The sequence below is a fragment of the Mizuhopecten yessoensis genome, unplaced genomic scaffold (assembly GCF_002113885.1).
Source record: "Mizuhopecten yessoensis strain PY_sf001 unplaced genomic scaffold, ASM211388v2 scaffold11115, whole genome shotgun sequence".
Classification (NCBI taxonomy): domain Eukaryota; kingdom Metazoa; phylum Mollusca; class Bivalvia; order Pectinida; family Pectinidae; genus Mizuhopecten; species Mizuhopecten yessoensis.
Genome location: NW_018408887.1, coordinates 328,066 through 348,847, shown reverse-complemented (window position 1 = coordinate 348,847; position 20,782 = coordinate 328,066). Strand labels below are relative to the sequence as shown.

General features: G+C 34.3%; 1 protein-coding gene across 2 annotated transcripts; it reads left to right on the top strand.

Moving 5' to 3' along the window:
• Positions 1-6: 6 nt before the first annotated feature.
• Positions 7-20,678, top strand: LOC110466057 (digestive organ expansion factor homolog). Of its 2 annotated transcripts, none has more exons than XM_021522313.1 (21): positions 7-135; positions 2,644-2,689; positions 3,077-3,170; positions 3,856-4,086; positions 4,560-4,651; positions 4,936-5,022; positions 5,991-6,066; positions 6,304-6,356; positions 7,301-7,386; positions 7,694-7,756; positions 8,038-8,158; positions 8,583-8,667; positions 14,232-14,388; positions 14,719-14,815; positions 15,072-15,157; positions 15,957-16,039; positions 16,654-16,730; positions 17,272-17,343; positions 18,331-18,455; positions 19,540-19,638; positions 20,019-20,678. In XM_021522313.1, exons 1-21 carry the CDS (start codon positions 44-46, stop codon positions 20,266-20,268), a joined length of 2,172 nt encoding a protein of 723 aa, XP_021377988.1. In that variant the 5' UTR covers positions 7-43; the 3' UTR covers positions 20,269-20,678. The 2 variants fall into 2 exon arrangements, with proteins under 2 accessions (XP_021377988.1, XP_021377987.1); XM_021522312.1 differs by having other exon boundaries at positions 3,841-4,086; positions 20,019-20,677.
• The last annotated feature ends 104 nt before the right edge of the window (positions 20,679-20,782 follow it).

Sequence of the window (20,782 nt, the reverse complement as noted above, 5' to 3'; positions counted from 1 at the left end):
AAACTTATAATATCATTACAGTGCCAGAGGAAAACAAACCAGCATGGGTCCAAGACGGCATGGACATGGTGGGAAGAGAGGACATAAAAAGCAAAATAGACCAGCTAAAAAACGAAAAACAGAAAACAACAAGAGGTGAAATATAACAAGAATGACCCAATTTTAAAGAAATGATATTATATAGTTAAGCCAGAGGTGACGTGTATTACAAAATAATAGTATACGTATAGGTCCTAACACATCTTAGTCTATATACTACATAGAAGTGTGTGCCCAGCATATCATGATCTGTGTGTAAAACATATCCACAAGAATCTGAAAATTGATGTAGTTCTATTGAGTACTGTAATAATAAACTGTACAAACTGTCCAAAGTAAAAATCAGCCATTCCTATCTATCTATCTATCTATCTATCTATATATTCCTAATTCCTTATTCGAGGTATTCATTTTCTCTTGAATTACTTGCAATCATTGGTGCCTACTAAATCAAGTTGACTCCTTCACAATGCAATCACCAAAATTCAGGTTTCATCACATGTTTTCTCAATTTTTGAAGACTTTCTCATTTTATATGCAGATCATGGAATGACAGCTCACTTTTTTCATTCACGCAAAGAGTAAGACCTATAGCTATAATGTCATTTCTGAGATTCCTTTCAAAAAGTTAAAATCATCATTACTTTGGGGGGGAAAAAATACCTGAAAGTATCTGTAAGACATTCCAAAACTCATTTACATGGACAGCCTCATTTAACAAGAGGGTTATATATTGCCCTAATTGTATGTTAAGTACCATAGAGTTTTATTTCAAAAAAATAAAAGGTTATATAATATTCGAGTTGTCAACTATTTTTCTTTGTAGCAACTTTTAAAATCAAGGTAACGATATGTGTCATTTTCTTGCATGGGCAAAAGGTTATCAGTTTTGTTGAAATAAATTACCTTGATCTTATTCAAGGTTTCAAGGATCAAATATCTTCTCAAGAACCACAAATGTAAAGCTCTTAAACATGTTATTTACTTTACAGCTTGTAGGGGTTAAGAGCTTTTTTAATTGGCTTAATACATTAGCTTGATTGATATGCATATAAAAGGTCACAGATGTCAAATATGTTATAATAATCTCCAAAAAACTTCTTCTAATGCATCCATTGGCCAAAATGCGGAGGTGTAAGGCTGTTGAAATATGAGATTGTTTAAATAAATGTTACCTGGTTAATCACTACTGAGATTGCCTTGGAAGTATTTTGGCTCTGTAAATAATAATATACTAATAGATCAGCGATTCAGGTCCGTTGGACTGTTTGTTCAATGTAAATGTTAAACCATACAAGATTAAACAATTGTCTGTCGCCTCTCAATGCCAATGATTGATCCTGAAAAGTTATGATTGATCATCAGTAGAAACTATCAGTAGGAACTATCAGTTGCACAAACAATCTGATTAAAATCAGCTGTAACATGGCTCTGTTAACTTAATGTAATAGGCGTAGTACGAAGTTAACAGAGTCATGTGGGTTCAGTCCCAAAGCCGGGACATACCAAAGTCCTTAAAACTGGTAGCTGTTATTCCCTGCTGAACATTCAGTATTTAGGGGAATGACAACAACTGGTTCACCTGTTGTCAGTATAATGTGACCAGGCGGAATGCTGTGCTTGATGCATTCAGCATGGTATTATAGTAAGATAGCACTATAAAGTCGGCTTCAGATCCGTGCTATCACAAGGAGGCAAGCACAACAACATACCCAGTCCCTGTCTCCTGCATACACACATGCAAGCACGCATACACTACACACGTGGAGGCACGTCCTTAAATGACCTTAGCTGTTAATAGGACGGTAAACAAAATAAATCAGATTGTAGCACAAACATCATGATTTCGAAGTTGGTAATAGGATTGTATTACAACTAGATATTATTATGTCCCCTGCATCAAAGTATGGAGGGGGGAGGGGGAGGGGTACACTGGAATCAGCTTGTCTGTCTGTAGAAAATATTTTTCTGGACAACTCCTTCTGAGGTAATGGACAAACTTCAAATCAAACATTAAGCTGTTGTTCATATCGTTGTGTACCTCGCTTTTATTTTTTCATTTTGACTCTTTTTAATGAGTTACAGTCCTTTGTTGAAAAATCATAAAAATTATTGTTCAGACAAAACTTCTCCTAAATTTGTTGACCAATTTCAGCAAAACTGTTCAGAACTTTTCTGGATTTATGGCCCTTTGTTGAAAAACCAGATAAATGCTTGTCTGGACAACTTCCATTCTATACTGTTGTACAAATATGGTAACCAAGCCCTGATGTTGTGCATCCATTTTGTTTTCATTCTGACCCTTTTTAATGAGTTATGTCCCTTTCTGAAAAATCAGGGGAAATTATTGTCTAGACAACTCCTCCTAAACTTGTTGGCTGATTTCAACAAAAACCTGATGCATATGACAAGTTCCTTGCAAATTTATAAAACAATTCAATATCAAATTGGGAGCAAGGGGTCTAGTTTGTCTGTTGTCTGTTGAGGTGGATATTGGCAGTCATTCGATTAAGGATGATGATAAATTAGTAAACCATCATAGTATACATTTTGTGAAATAGATGTTATAAAGCATAATCTACCATTTTAATTGTTCCTTTTTAGATCACTGCCACAGAAGCCAGCTGAAACTAGAGAGGCAGCAAAACAGGTTTGTATTTCTATCTTACTATATATGTTTCAAATGTTTACATTACTATGAATGAGAAATCAGTAATTTTTCATGTTTAAATCAAGAGGTATTTAATGTTTGACAATTGAAATCAATTTAAATCTGTCGAGGTTGTGCAATTCCACTAGCCCTAAAGCTGAGACTGGTAGATTTTCTGAAAACTTTTAATATTTACTGTGATAATGTTACATCAGATTCATTGAATTTTTTAAATCTAAATTGTATACTCCTTTAGACTGTCTTATGTTTAACCACAAATAAAGTAGTATGATGTCAGTTTAAGAAAAGATGTAAGTTCTGCAGATCAAAAACAATTAGATTGGAGTTATAATGAAATGCTTTAAATTTCAACTTTGTTGACCACAGATACTAGAATCAAGCTCATCTGAAAGCGAAGAGGAAATCAATGACTACCAGAAACTCATGTTTTCCATCAAGACTTCAGGCGGTGGTGCCACAGGTAATGTGGATCTCAGCAGATGGATTACGTTTCTTTGCAGAGTCCAAGCATCATTAAAGTAGAAAGTGTCGTTATCAATGAAAATAAAACAAGAGATAACCTTGACAATGTAAAGTTGAGTTTCAGTTTTAATTCAGAGTTGACTAGTTTCAAGATACTGTATGAACGTTCTCCAAATTCAAGGGGTTACGCTGCCTTAAGTTATTTTCATTCCTGGAATAGGTCATGAAAAGTCTGAAAGCATGGAATTAGCTTCAGGTATAAAAACCGACCAATTGCTAGGCTCATACCTGTCCTTTGAAGATTACAGAGTGTGACACCTGACTTTAAAGCTGATAAATGTTATTGTTTAGTTGCAAGCAATGTACATCAAAGGATCAAACAAGTCCACTTATATCAATGGAAGGTGGCAGGTACAGAGCCTTCGTTTTCATCATAACATTTTCCAGAGGTACAGAGAACGTCAGTGAGTGTATATATAAGCCATTGAATTTTGAAGACTGTAGGTCATGACTTATCAACAAAAAGAGACAGTCCGGAAATCAATCTTCATTAAAAAAAATCCAACATTTTTTCACAATGATTACATATTCCAATATTAATGGTACTACCCTTTCGTACAATCAAAAGCAAATTTTGCTACCGGTAATTAAATTTATCTTTCTTGTAGAAATGGATGGTTCAGAATCAGGTGATGAAGAGGATGATGAAAAGGATGACGCAGACGGAGATAAATCAGATGAAAGCGAGGATGACAACACAAGTGATGATGAATCTGACGAGGAAAATGAAGACAAAGAGATGGATAGTAACATTGTGAATGGCAAAAAGAAAGAGACGACAACACAAATTGAAGAAGAGGTGGAAGTTATGGAAAGTGATGAAGATGAAGAACATTATCAAATGAAAGAATCGGGTGAGAACAAGTTTTGAGGGTTGCTGTTTTAAGAATTGTTTTGTTATGATCCCTGATGATGATTTTGGTGGTAAAGGGTATTTGGTGGATTTACTATGTGAATACAAAGATGGCCACCAGTCAAGGTCATTGTCCATCACTTTTGATAAGCAGAGACTTTTATGGCTGCAGCTTTTTTTTCAGTTGGTACGATTTTGTTTATGGTAGTTGGCACTAGATAGTCTTCATGGTGAATAAGGACATACTATCAAAATCCCATAATCCAAGATGGCCACCATTGCTTCTGGTTGGCTAAGACCTTTTAGGATATTACTTTTATTCTGTGGGACTAATATACATGTGAACAACCTTATTATCATTATTTCAAAATCCAACATAATTCCATTCTTACTTGAACTTGTAATATTATCAATAAAGGAAATGTTGATATCAAAATATGTTAATCATTTGAATTCCAATTACATTTTTTTCAGATCCTTTCAGTATTCATTTTGAAAATGAAAAAGAAGAGGATTTTATCACAAATTTGGAAAAGAAAGAATCATGGAAAAAATCCAATATAAAGGTATGATAGTTTTGTAACTATATATATCGTACATCTGTGGAGTTATGACAGTTGTCCTAGGTTGTGAAATCACAAATGTGAGATTTCATCACCACTTGATGCTTATGATTTAAAAAAAAAATCAAATGTTGCTGATTAACCATGCTAAAAGGACAAAGTTAAAGGACTGTTTAGTACAAATCAGCCATGGTTATGTTGTTAAATCTATAACCATGTTCTCAGATTTCTTTCACTTTCTATTGGCTGATGGGGATTTTAAATAGTCTGAACATTTGTAACCACAGGTACCACATGTTGGCAGTGCCTCTCTCACAGCCTCCACTCACCAGTCCAAGATCAGCTCCACAGACAGGGACCTAAAGAAACAATATGTAAGGATTATGTAATGTGTTAGAACTAAAATGCCCGTTATAATCATTATACAGAGTGTATCATATATGACCTTGCTGTTGATAGCACACTCACCTGTCATCAAGATGGTTAGGGTTGACTCTAATTGTGCGGATGTGAAAAGGCATCGAATCATCTGCCCAACAACATGGGTTTTCTTCCTGATACTCCAGAAATATCTTGTTTCATCATTGCTGGGAAGGAAATAAACTTCAGATTTTGTTATAACCTTACTTTACCAAATGCCATAGTGGGTGTCTAAAAACTTTTTCTTTTTTCAAGAATGACTATTTAGTTTCTGACTCAGTAAAATACTATGTTCCTTGGATGGTCTCTATCAAAGATATTATTGTAACAGTTGCTTTCCTGTCGTATGAATAGCGTTACTTTCTTACTTTTTTTGAATATCTTTGTCTCTTACACATTTTAAATAAAAGCACCTTTTCTCTGCAGAGAGAAATGTCAAACTTAAAATTTTCACTGATGAAAAATAACTCATTCTTAGATTTAGGGGATGATAATACAGAATACAGAACCCATCATTATAACCATCAATCAGAAGTATTGAATGTGCTTGTTCAGCATTGTCCTTGATTGTAAGGTGATATAAGTCTGACATCCTAAGCTGAGGTCCTGCCACCCAGTATAAAGAGATTGTGATTTTTAAAAAACACTTTTCAGATCAATGGTTTCCTGTTGAGTATCATTAATATTTCATTCCTGTGGCAGTACTTTAATACATTCACTCATGTTTGTACACTCCTGGAACTGTTCAAGTATTTTATAGAGTGCTTTCAACAGGAAACTATTACATATCCTTTAAATGTTCGAAAAAATATGTTTCAATGTTATATCCATGGGCACATAAATTCTGTCTTAAGAGTACAATGCAGCAACTTCATTTCAATTGTAAAGACATATTTGACACTTTTTTTCTCTCAATTTTTAGGTAAAGTCCAAGCTATGTACACAGGTGTTTGAGACAAATAAAAGTCGCTGTAATGTGGACCGAGATCTAGGAGACTGTAAGTTTCAGAATGTGTGTATTTAGGGACACACCCCACCTCATCCTCATTATTGGCCTGGAGGATATAAGTTTTGTTTACCGTTTCTTGATCATTAATAGTCCTGACTTCAGTCATTATATGTTTATAACAATAAACTGTAAACAACATCCATCCACGTTAAATATAAACATCAATTATAAATGTTTGAATAATTAAATTCATAAAATGAGTCACACTATGTTTGAATATTTTCAGATCCATTGAATGGCTTCCAGGAGAACTTATTTAGTATCATCAATAATTACCAGGTAAGATGCACATTGTAAATCTAATGTATCTTGGACAGTTTAGTGAAGTCCAGGGCCTGTTCGTTTATGTGGACCAATTCAACCAGTTGGTCTATTAGTTAAATGTGGTATTTCAGGGGCAAGACCTGCCAGACATGCAAAATGTTAATGCAGGTCTTTGAATGTCTTTGCCAGTGCTTGCCATAAATAAACCATCAAAGCATTAGTCCGTCTCTAATTCATAAACAACCAACTTTGACCCAACCAAACCATTTGGAATTCCATAAATGAAAGTAGCCCAAGCTGTAGAGTATTTTGTTATCAGTTACAATTGTCAACATTTTCCCAAACTTCAACGTATCTTTATGACTAGTTATTTTGATGTCCCCTACAGTCAAACAGTCAATTATTTTTTATGTTTCGTGTAGGAGGTGTTTTCTTAAGGAAACTATGGACTAGTTACACTGACATAGGACTAGCAAATAATCGACCAATCAAAAGTAGTTATTGCCTAACCCTTGCTTGTTCCTTACAGTTTGCTGCACAGGCTGTATTTTAACAGTTTAGTTTATGTGATGTCATTGGTTTCGTTTTTCACTCCCAGCTGATTTACCCTTTGTGACTTTTTCATGTAGATGGGCCATCAAGAATTTAACATGACATAACTTTAACAGTCATGTAGTCAGCTCCATCCATTTATACTTTTGTAGACAACTTCAGCCAAATGCAATAACACTATTGTAAAAAAAAACTTCTACAATAAGCAATATTTTTAAACTTCAACTATTAACACTTGTAGAGAAAATAAGCACTAACATAAAAACCTTCAACCTTTTACACTCTTGTAGGGCAGGCAACTTCAACCAATAATGTCCTTGGTGGCAACTTTAGCCATTAGAGGGTTATGCAGATAATTTAGTTTCCGTGTTTGATCTGTTATATAATAAGCAGTGTGTTTGTTTCAGGATCTGTACCTACCAAACAGAACATTACCTAATGGAGAACAGATCCGTCTAGTCTATTGTCTACATGCTCTCAACCATGTCCTCAAGTAAGTATTGTTATATAGACAATAGTTCAAAATAATGTCTTGTCTTTTTTAAATTACCGGTAAAGGTTCATTTTCATTTGTTTATTGTTATTAAATTGAAATTATACAAGTAAAATCTTTTCTGTTTCAATTTTGAAAAACTGTTGTCTTCTTGCTCTCGACCATGTTCTCGGATAAGTCTTGATATATACTCAATAATTCAATATTATATCTTATCATTTTTGAAAAACAAAGTCTTTATCCTCTTAAGTATTTTGTTATTGAATTTAATACATTGAGATTAAATCTTTTCTATTTTATTTTAAAGAACAAGAAGTCGTGTTATTGCCCATAACACTAAACTGAAGAAACGAGACAATGACCAAACAGAGTATGTATTGGGAGTAGAGTGTACAAAAAGAGTATGTATTGGGAGTAGAGTGTACAAAAAGGCTTCTAAGAACAACCAACATAAAAGTTAATTGGATTTTATAAGACAAATAAGAAGGGATATATATAAAGAAATCTGACCACCAGGGATGAAAAGAACTAAGTGAGTTAATTTTAACAAAATTGTTAACTGTTAAAATGAAATCCTTTACTTTCTGGATTTAGAGATTTAGTGATATACTAAATGATGGAGCTATATAAAAAGTAATATTTTGTGTTTAGTTCCAGTGACTACCGAGATCAGGGCCTGACCCGTCCTAAAGTCCTCATAGTTCTGCCATTCCGAGAGTCTGCCCTGCGTGTAATTGAGATGATGACCAGTCTGTTGATGCCGAAGGACCAGGTAACATATATTTGTTTATCATTAACCCCAGCATGGCCACAGTATGGTTAGTTTACTGTGAAATCTTATAAAAAAACAGTAAATATTTTGTTAAGATATAGAGTCCTAACACTTTTCTACTGTAAATTGGCATTGAAAAAATATTTGTGTTAAGGTTTTGTTATTTATGTTCATACGAAGGTAATACTACACGATAGATCCTGTTAGGGAAAATCATTCCCAATAAAGTTGAAGAAAAGTACTAACATGACTTATGACCTGAAGCACAGTCGATTAGCTTCCTGCTTTATAGTTAAGTGATCCAGGGACTGAATCCCATTGGTAGAAACATTCTTATAGAAAAGAAATTGAAAATACATGTACGAGTATAAGATTGCTGACTTTAAGGGCGTTGACTGATTTAATGTGTTTGTTCATATTTCAGAAACATGTAGTTGGCAATAAGAAAAGGTTCCAATCTGAATACACAGAAATGGATAAAGACATAAAGAAACCACCTAACAAACCAGGTGGGTGACAAGTCTTGTTAACATAATACAGTGTACAAGTAAAAAACAAGTACTTTCCATGATACATGTAGGTACATTAGACAACTGAATGGGTTTTTAGCCCACCTGATACAACACATGAAACATTTTACTCACCTGATGAGTATTTATGAGAGTAACATTTTACTCACATGAGTATTGATGGGAGTAACATCTTACTCACCTGATTAGTATCTATAGGAGTAACATCTGATGAGCATTTATGGGAGTTACATTTTACTCACCTGATGAGTATTGATGGGAGAAACATTTTACTCACCTGATGAGTATCTATGGGAGTAATATTTTACTCACCTGATGAGTATCTTTGGTATTAACATTTTACTCACCTGATCAGTATTTACAGGAGTTTCATTTTACTCACCTGATGAGTATTTATGAGAGTAACATTTTACTTACATGAGTATTGATGGGAGTAACATCTTACTCACCTGATTAGTATCTATAGGGGTAACACCTGATGAGTATTTATGGGAGTAACATCTGATGAGTATTTATGGGAGTAACATTTTGCTCACCTGATGAGTATCTATGGGAGTAACATTATACTCACCTGATGAGTATCTATGGGAGTAACTACCCACCTGATGAGTATTTATGGGAGTAACATCTGATGAGTATTTATGGGAGTAACATTTTGCTCACCTGATGAGTATCTATGGGAGTAACATTTTACTCACCTGATAAGTATCTATGGGAGTAACATCTTTCTCACCTGATGAATATACAATATCATTTTACTCACCTGATGAGTATTTATGGGAGTAACATCTGATGAGTATTTATGGGAGTAACATTTTGCTCACCTGATGAGTATCTATGGGAGTAACATCTGATGAGTATTTATGGGAGTAACATTTTGCTCACCTGATGAGTATCTATGGGAGTAACATCTGATGAGTATTTATGGGAGTTACATTTTACCCACCTGATTAGTATTTATGGGAGTAACATTTTACTCACCTGATGAGTATCTATGGGAGTAATATTTTACTCACCTGATGACTATCTATGGTATTAACATTTTACTCACCTGATCAGTATTTACAGGAGTTTCATTTTACTCACCTGATGAGTATTTATGAGAGTAGCATTTTACTCACCTGATGAGTATTTATGAGAGTAACATTTTACTTACATGAGTATTGATGGGAGTAACATCTTACTCACCTGATTAGTATCTATAGGGGTAACACCTGATGAGTATTTATGGGAGTAACATCTGATGAGTATTTATGGGAGTAACATTTTGCTCACCTGATGAGTATCTATGGGAGTAACATTTTACAAACCTGATGAGTATTTATGGGAGTAACATTTTACCCACCTGATGAGTATTTATGGGAGTAACATCTTACTCACCTGATTAGTATCTATAGGGGTAACACCTGATGAGTATTTATGGGAGTAACATCTTACCCACCTGATGAGTATTTATGGGAGTAACATTTTACTCCCCTGATGAGTATCTATGGGAGTAACATTTTACTCACATGATGAGTATTTATGAGAGTAACATTTTACTAACATGATGAGAGTATTTATAGGAGTAACATCTTACTCACCTGATGAGTATCTATGGGAGTAACTACCCACCTGATGAGTATTTATGGGAGTAACATCTTACTCACCTGATGAGTATTTATGAGAGTAACATTTTACTCACATGATGAGAGTATTTATAGGAGTAACATCTTACTCACCTGATGAGTATCTATGTGAGTTACATTTTACTCACATGGTGAGTATTTATGGGAGTAACATTTTACTCACCTGATGAGTATTTATGGGAGTTACATTTTACCCACCTGATGAGTATTTATGGGAGTAACATCTTACCCACCTGATGAGTATTTATGGGAGTAACATTTTACCCACCTGATGAGTATTTATGGGAGTAACATTTTACTAACCTGATGAGTATCTATGGGAGTAACACCTGATAAGTATTTATGGGAGTAACACCTGATGAGTATCTATTGGAATAATACCTGATGAGTATTTATGGGAGTTACACACTTTACTCACCTGATGAGTATCTATGGGAGTAACACCTGATAAGTATTTATGGGAGTAACACCTGATGAGTATCTATTGGAGTAATACCTGATGAGTATTTATGGGAGTTAAACTTTACTCACCTGATGAGTATCTATTGGAGTAATACTTGCTGAGTATTTATAGGAGTAACATTTTACTCACCTGATGAGTATCTATTGGAGTAACATCTTACTCACCTGATGAGTATTTATGGGGGTAACATTTTACTCACCTGATGAGTATCTATGGGAGTAACATCATATTCACCTGATGAGTATCTATTGGAGTAATACCTGCTGAGTATTTATAGGAGTAACATTTTACTAACCTGATGAGTATCTATGGGAGTAACACCTGATAAGTATTTATGGGAGTAACACCTGATGAGTATCTATTGGAATAATACCTGATGAGTATTTATGGGAGTTACACACTTTACTCACCTGATGAGTATCTATGGGAGTAACTGATGAGTATTTATGAGAGTAACATTTTACTCACATGATGAGAGTATTTATAGGAGTAACATCTTACTAACCTGATGAGTATCTATGTGAGTTACATTTTACTCACATGGTGAGTATTTATGGGAGTAACATTTTACTCCCCTGATGAGTATCTATGGGAGTAACATCTTTCTCACCTGATGAATATACAATATCATTTTACTCACCTGATGAGTATTTATGGGAGTTACATTTTACCCACCTGATGAGTATTTATGGGAGTAACATTTTACCCACCTGATGAGTATTTATGGGAGTTACATCTTACCCACCTGATGAGTATTTATGGGAGTAACATTTTACCCACCTGATGAGTATTTATGGGAGTTACATCTTACCCACCTGATGAGTATTTATGGGAGTAACATCTTACCCACCTGATGAGTATTTATGGGAGTAACATCTTACCCACCTGATGAGTATTTATGGGAGTAACATTTTACTAACCTGATGAGTATCTATGGGAGTAACATTATACTCACCTGATGAGTATCTATGGGAGTAACATTTTGCTCACCTGATGAGTATCTATGGGAGTAACATCTTTCTCACCTGATGAATATACAATATCATTTTACTCACCTGATGAGTATTTAATATCATTTTTCTCACCTGATGAGTATTTATGGGAGTAACATTTTACCCACCTGATGAGTATTTATGGGAGTAACATCTTACTCACCTGATGAGTATCTAAGGGAGTAACATTTTACTCACCTGATGAGTATCTATTGGAGTAACATCTTACTCACCTGATGAGTATTTATGGGAGTAACATCTTACTCACCTGATGAGTATTTATGGGAGTAACATCTTACTCACCTGATGAGTATTTATGGGGGTAACATTTTACTCACCTGATGAGTATCTATGGGAGTAATATCTTATTCACCTGATGAGTATCTATTGGAGTAATACCTGATGAGTATTTATGGGAGTTAAACTTTACTCACCTGATGAGTATCTATTGGAGTAATACTTGCTGAGTATTTATAGGAGTAACATTTTACTCACCTGATGAGTATCTATTGGAGTAACATCTTACTCACCTGATGAGTATTTATGGGGGTAACATTTTACTCACCTGATGAGTATCTATGGGAGTAATATCTTATTCACCTGATGAGTATCTATTGGAGTAATACCTGATGAGTATTTATGGGAGTTAAACTTTACTCACCTGATGAGTATTTATGGGAGTTAAACTTTACTCACCTGATGAGTATCTATTGGAGTAATACTTGCTGAGTATTTATAGGAGTAACATTTTACTCACCTGATGAGTATCTATGGGAGTAATATCTTATTCACCTGATGAGTATCTATTGGAGTAATACCTGCTTAGTATTTATAGGAGTAACATTTTACTCACCTGATGAGTATCTATTGGAGTAACATCTTACTCACCTGATGAGTATTTATGGGGGTAACATTTTACTCACCTGATGAGTATCTATGGGAGTAACATCTTTCTCACCTGATGAGTATTTATGGGAGTAACATTTAACTCACCTGATGAGTATTTATGGGAGTTAAACTTTACTCACCTGATGAGTATTTATGGGAGTTAAACTTTACTCACCTGATGAGTATCTATTGGAGTAATACTTGCTGAGTATTTATAGGAGTAACATTTTACTCACCTGATGAGTATCTATGGGAGTAATATCTTATTCACCTGATGAGTATCTATTGGAGTAATACCTGCTTAGTATTTATAGGAGTAACATTTTACTCACCTGATGAGTATCTATGGGAGTAACATCTTATTCACCTGATGAGTATCTATTGGAGTAATACCTGATGAGTATTTATGGGAGTTAAACTTTACTCACCTGATGAGTATCTATTGGAGTAATACCTGCTGAGTATTTATAGGAGTAACATTTTACTCACCTGATGAGTATCTATGGGAGTAACACCTGATAAGTATTTATGGGAGTAACACCTGATGAGTATCTATTGGAGTAATACCTGATGAGTATTTATGGGAGTTACACACTTTACTCACCTGATGAGTATCTATGGGAGTAACACCTGAGTATTTATGAGAGTAACATTTTACTCACCTGATGAGTATTTATGGGGAGTAAGAAAAATCAAGCCTCTGTTACACTGTATTTGTGTTATTGCTGATAATTTCTAGATATTGTTTTAAAATATTTACAATAATAATAATTTGAGGTTGTTATATACCGCTTTATCACAACCTAGTTTGTAGGTCGTCTCAAAGTGGTTCCCAAATTATTATCTGTTGTTACAACATGTAGTACATTGTATATGTAAATAAAAGTCTATCATATGACCATTTACATATCCTACCCTGTATTAACCTTTGACCAATATCAGACCCTTTTGTTTATATGGATGTCTCAGATTGTTACAGGGTAGGGTATGGAAATAACCATATAATAACCTCTAATTCTTGCAAGTATAGTGTTTAATAAATATGAAAAGTAAATTATTTTATGCAAACTTTAGCAAAAGAATGTCTTTATCAGCCTCCTGCTTAATGTAACCAGGTTGCATAGAAGAATAAATCTGTATTGATGTGAGATAGGGATTTCACATGAGGGTTCATCATTATGTTTTAGAAACCTGAGGGTGGAATATTCCTGTACCATATTAATTATTATTATTCTCTAAGAATTTATATGTATTTATTTAACTCTCATATTATATTAAATTTGTGGTATGACTGAATTCATTTTGGTCGAGTGGCCTCAATTATTACATCATTTAATTGTCATCACACGATACATCGTATATGCAAGACAGAAGAATCATGTGATGCAAGATTTATTCATGCTACGTCAATGTCTGTCATGGGTTATCTCCCCTGGGTATGGAAATAATGATAGTCGTACTCAGAAATCTTCAGTTTTTGGGTCTAAGCTAAGTAACCCTATCTCTGCTATTTGTCAGAAAGTGTTGCAAATGGATTTTTTTTTTACATTTTTTGTTTTAATTTTCTTGCAGCTGAATATGATGAAATATTTGCTGGAAATATTGATGACCATTTCCGTTTAGGAATGGGTGTGGCCAAAAACACCCTTAAACTGTACACACCTTTCTACGCTTCTGACATCATCCTGGCTTCACCTCTCGGTCTACGCACAGTGATTGGAGCTGAAGGGTAACTTTCCTCTTCACAGCAACAGTTCATAGCCGTGTGGCTAGTCAGTACAGAAACTCTCTATGGCATTGTATAACTAAAATGAAATCAGTAGCTTCTAAAAGATAATCTCTATAATTACTGACATACTTGCTAGCATACAACATACAATAATGCAGGAAAAAAAGCGTAATACAAGCACTACATATTCAAGTTGGATATGGATGGAAAATTACAATCATTTCTTGGTCAAAAATTTCTTATGCTTCACATACAGTGGTTGATTTCTGCCAGTTGTATTTAATAAGTTGTTTAAGTAAAAGCTAGATCACATTTGTTCTCTTTCTGTAGAGATAGGGAACGTGACTATGACTTCCTGAACTCCATAGAGATCCTCATATTTGATCAAGCTGACATCTTCCTGATGCAGAACTGGGACCACATTACAGTAAGAATTAATTATCTATACACCGAATTAAAACATTTAATTGATTAAACAGTAATTTGTTTGTCTCCAGCAAGGAATTGCTTGATGAAAATCAAAATCTGTATTGAATTCCTCCTATAGTAAACTAACTTTTTAAGACTCCTGAAGTACATCATAAGCATGTTTACTATGAAACAAATATGAATTCTACTGAATTTTGAGCCAAGGCTCAGAGGGCCTATTTATTGATGTGATATTTGTGTATGTATTTCTACAGCACCTGATGAAGCACCTCCACCTCCAACCATCTGAAGCTCACGGTGTGGACTTCTCTCGTGTCAGGATGTGGACTGTTAATGGCTGGTATGGCAGCTCTTAATATTTTGTTTTAATTACAATCAATCGTATTTTGTGAATCAATTACTGAATGCATTTTGGTGATGCTGAATTTGCCCTAAATTTAACACTTCACAGACTTTCATAATATTCTCCCCTACATTAGGTAAAAAAAAAATGCTCCGTCCATATTTAGGTTACCACAATCGCTACACAAACAATTTTTGCTTAAATGATGCAACTAAAATCGCTGTGCTGAATTCATGTTGCAGAAGCTATATTTGACCGTCAATGACGTGATAAAGATGAAATGAGTTCATCCATGTATCAGGTTAAATTGCAATAAATTGGATAAGGTCTTATCCTGATATGAGGGTAAAAAGATTGGGTTTTTTCTGTATCTGGATGAATATAATACCTACATTGATTATATTTGCATCAATGATGACCCCTATGCTAATTAAGTGTTGCGGATGCGGATTTTATCTGGGCATCTTACCGTAACTGGTCTACCAATCAGGAGATGTTGATGAGTGTCCTTTTGTTGACTTTACAAGGGACCATGCATTAATCTTTAAGCCTACTGGGAGCCCCACATTAGTCACTGATTCTACCAATATCATACATTAGTTGGCTTTTATAATCATTTTATATACATAATGGAAGCAGCTGAATAATTCTTATTCAGATATCTGCTGGGGTTATTGTATTAATAAATGTTTGACCAATTCTTGACACAAGCAAAAACATAGATGGCTTGTTTTCTATAACATTTATTTGGTTTGGTTTTGAATCTTTTTTTATTTAAACTTTTTTTGTTGTTCAGGTCCAAGTTTTACAGACAGACCCTGATGTTCAGCTCTGTGGCAGCGCCTCAGATAAACGCCATCTTCAATAGACACTGTTCCAGTATCCTTTTTCTAGCTATAAACAATCACAAAATAACACAGATATCTATCGTATATTGATACCATGTAACGGATGAACATGTAATCAACTCTATTGATATCATACTCTTTGTATTGTACAAACGATGGTTTTGAGTATCTTAATTTTCGATTGTTCAAGTTATTAAAATTGTGTGGGAGTATTTATTACTTTGTTAACTTAGATAAAGACTATTCCAGCACTTATCATACTTATGCAGTTTTTTTGGGAAAGCTATAATTCCTGAATGATGCATTTTTTTATTCCAAGTTCTTCTCTCACATAGGTGAGTAAAGCTGATTGCTCATTTTTGCCATACTGTGGTCTCATCTACGACTTAACAGTTCTTTTCTTCTCATTCTTCATTCTCATTGGACAGTTTGTCCTTTCAGCTCTTCTTCTAATCCTATCCTTATTTGTCATTCTCATTGTTTAAATATATTCTGGATTTTCTCAAGTTGTAATGAAACTAAATAAAATCGTTTGGTTTGTTATGATGCTTCCCACTCATAGGTTTTTAATGAAAGTGTGCACTCATCATTCAGGGATTATAGACAGTTTATCGTAAAGAAAGAAGCCCTTAACATATATATCAGATTACGCAGGCAAAGTGATGGTGACACGCCCAGACACCAGTGGGGCAATCTGTCAGATTGTTACACAGCTACCACAGGTACAGTTATAAGTTGATGGAATAAAGCTGCAATAGGAAAATAGGTGGTGTCCAAAAATGTATCAACTAAGTTAGTTATTTTAATAACAAATGTTGTTTTTTGAGTGAAAGTCAGTGGATAGCGTCATTTCACTGAGGAGTTGATTCTTAGATGAAGAGAAGAACAATACAATGTCCTCTTTTTAAAACCAAGAGATTCCTTCAAATGACCCTGAAGAACACTTTACAAGCAGACGATATATGTGTAACAGGAAAGGAAAAATGCACGGCCCGACCGAGATTCAAACCCGGGACCCTCCAAACTCTAGATGGATGATCAACCAATTGAGCTATCTGGTCGCTGACGATCGACCCAGTCCAGTTCAGCAATAAATTTTATCTTTAATGGGTAATATTCACTTGAAAAAGATTTACAAATCTCATGAATTCAGAGATTGTTTTCAAGACTTTTTTAGGTTTTCTCTTATGCATACATTGTTTTTAAACGCCTTACTGTAGCTCCTCAAATTTGAAATATTCTCCTTTTATTCTGTTTCTGCAGACTTACCACAAGATAAAGACTTCTAGTTATGCCTCGGCAGCTGATGACAGATTTGAATTCTTCATCAAGAAGGTAATTATATATTGTATGCGTTGCTAGTGGTGAGGGATGTATGTATTATTTGCACAATTTAACATCTTTATTTTTGGATGTATCGGCCTCAATGGAATTTGTATTCCTCATTTTCTAGTGTGATGTTCAAAACTTGACAAACCACTTTAGATAGCGACATTTCTGATTGGTTGAATTAGTGATGTGCAACCTGGAATCATGAATATGGCCGAGTTTGATCATCAATTATTGTGACTAGTCTAACTGAAATATGAGAAAAATCATTTTGGTAATACCCTAAAATCTCAATAATAAGCCGGGCTTATTTTCATTTTCAGTAAGGAAACCTAGGCTTGTTTTCAAAGCCAGTTTATTTTCAAGGCAGTTTCATTTTGGAAGTCATTTAGACAGTAAGCCATTATGGCTTATTTTCAAGTCGTTCTTTTTTCACGAGAAACATAATTATTTTGATGAATTTAAAACTTTTGTTTTTTTATCATATTGTAGAAATAATAAATAATATAATGTGATGGTAGCCTGTAACACATGTTTTAGAATGTGGTTCCTACCTGGAATCTAAGGTATATTTTCAGGGCTGGCCTATTTTTATAGACCGTTCATTTTTTAGATATGTTTGACTGCAATGAATTCAAGGCATATTTTCCTTATTGCCAAAATTTCAATTCAGGCTTATCATTAAGATTTTAGGGTATGCTATGTGCATGACTGTGTAAATAATTTAAGACACTACAATGTGCATGTCTTGATGACTATGGTACAGGCTATGATTTCCTTTTTAGTCATGCCAGAGCAATTAGTCTCCACATACATAATCATTCAGAAAAGCAAAGTAGTGATTGGCATTTGTTTATCAGCATGTGTAACTACCTTTAATGTTACAGTACCGACATGGTGAATGGTTGATGATCAAACTCGGCCTGTGTAGGCTGTTTAATTATCTCCCCTCTTTACTGTGTTACATGTATCGGTTTGGTCCCGTCTCTGTAGATCCTCCCTCAGCAGAAGGAAGCACTGAAAGCACAGACAGTCCTGTTCATCCCGTCCTATTTTGACTTTGTCAGACTACGTAACCACTTTGTCAGAGAAGATTTGGACTTTTCACAAATCTGCGAGTGAGTATAAGAAAAGAAATATACATTTAGATAAATTTATTTATTTACTCTGATACATGTACCATAGTATACTTTAAATGCAATAGAAAATCTGATTTATTTTCTATGATAATAAGCTCATGTAGGATAACACAGTGTCAACCATCACATACTGAGGCGGACCATTCTGCTATAACAGTCTTTATTTTTTCCTTAAGCCTATGCTGACAAACATCCTACAAAGAAGCTCAAATACAGAACGTTTGGATGTGGCTGAAGTTATTGTGGTTTCTAATATAATCATGATGCTGAAGAAACAATTACTTTAGCAAAAGGCCAAAAGTGTTTCACGTTATGTCAGTTTCCAATTAAATTAGATTTAAAATATTTTCGCGACTTCATTTGACATCCAACTTTAATCAAACTTGATATAATAGTGTTGGAGAATTTCTTGTCTTTTTATAGTGATATGTTATTATCCATGCCTTTTTTGATAAGATTTCACTTTTCATCCAAGCATAAGAATTATACTCGACATCGTAAAAATTGTTTTGGTCAATTAACTCATCTTGGTTAGAAGTCTATAAAATTGAAAAATTACCAAAAGAAGCACTAGGTTATTCTCAATATGTAAGCCATATTTCATCAATTTTTTACTTAAAACAAGACCAGAAAAACTAATTTTTGGAAAGGAAATTAATATAGAATCTAATGGAAAATTGACATAATGTGTACTAGTTACTGACATCATGGACTGAATCGGTGAATGAGGCTAGGCGGAAGGATTTGCAATCTCTCTTTGCAATACAAGCACACCAGGGTTTATAGAGTCTGATAATGGTACATAATAATTTTCACCTAACAGACTCATTACAACTTCTTTTACTGTCTATAAATCAGGCATTTTTTACTGGTATTATTTTATACTGAATCAAATGGATGACAAAATTTCAGATATTAATGGCACTTTCTAAGTATATGTTTAGATATTTCTCCTCTGGGAGTATGCTCGGTGGGATATTAAATCGTTCAAGGGCTTTCGGAGAATGGTATCATTGATGTAGTCTAGAGATAATAAATCATAACTCTATTAATCTTTTCATAGGTATTCTAGTGACAAGAATAACTCTCGATCAAGGAGCTACTTCTTCCATGGAAATGCCCACTTCCTGTTGTACACAGAGAGAGCACATTTCTTTAAGAGGTGAGTTAAGTGGAGTGGTGATAACAGCATTGCCTATGTATTTACAGTAGAAATGGGGAAAACATGATTTAGATTTATATACATCTTGAGGATAAGACTTCAAAAACATTCTTTTGTGCTCAAATTCATGCAACCTTTCTTTTTCAGTTTTGAAAAAATTGTCCATTGTAGTGAATTTAACAAAAACGAAAAATAAGAGCAAGAAGTGGGATTAAGGGTTGTAAAGTGTAAAGATATTTCTCAGAATAATATCATTTTGATTAAACGGGACATATGACTCTCATTGACAAACTTTGAATAGTTAGCCTGAAAACATTCTAAAAGATATTCATAATTTTACAATAGTTTAGAAATATATTATGAGTATAATTTGTTTACAGATTCAAGGTACGTGGTATCCACCACATCGTGTTCTATGAGCTACCTACGTACCCACACTACTACAGTGAGCTGTGTAACATGATCCAGGACCTGCGCAGTCTGAAGGAGGGGGACACATGTACTTGTACTGCACTGTACACACAGTATGATGCCCAGAAACTGGCGGACATTGTGGGCACCAACAGGACTTCTATTATGATAAACTCAACCAAAACCACACATATGTTTGTAACCGGAGACAATACGTGACATCATGTAAACGTATAGTCAGGAAATATATTCTGTACAAAGTTTCAACTTTTAATAAGGTGTGCAAGTGCAATTAGTTTTGAAAAACATCATCCTGAACCCTGGACTGCAATTTCACAGGGACTCCAACTGCAGCTGATGACAATTTTTAGAAAATAAAACAATTTTGAGACATTCTAACTGGTATGTCCAACTGGCAAGTTAAAATTACCAGATTGCATGTAAATATGTCTGCTGTCAGTATTGAGGCCATCATTTCAAATTAAGTGAAGGACTCTTACAAAAAATATAAATATTATTATAATGGTGCTTGGATTAAACTGTTGCATATTTAACTTGTTGTGTTGTCAGAGAAAGTTATGTATAAAGGAACAGCTGTACAATAAAATTTTATGTCACATTTGTAAATTGAAAATGTTTTGTTTTAAACATTCATCATCAGCAAACATAAGATTATATCTCTCAATGACACACACGTTTCACCTCGGTAAATGATAATATGTAACAGCTTCAA

Coding starts and splice junctions, on each gene's coding strand:
- LOC110466057 (XM_021522312.1), top strand. CDS start 44: ATGGGTCCAAGACGGCATGGACATGGTGGGAAGAGAGGACATAAAAAG. Junction 136..2,643: donor AAAACAGAAAACAACAAGAG/GTGAAATATAAC, acceptor GTTCCTTTTTAG/ATCACTGCCACAGAAGCCAG. Junction 4,652..4,935: donor GGAAAAAATCCAATATAAAG/GTATGATAGTTT, acceptor TTGTAACCACAG/GTACCACATGTTGGCAGTGC.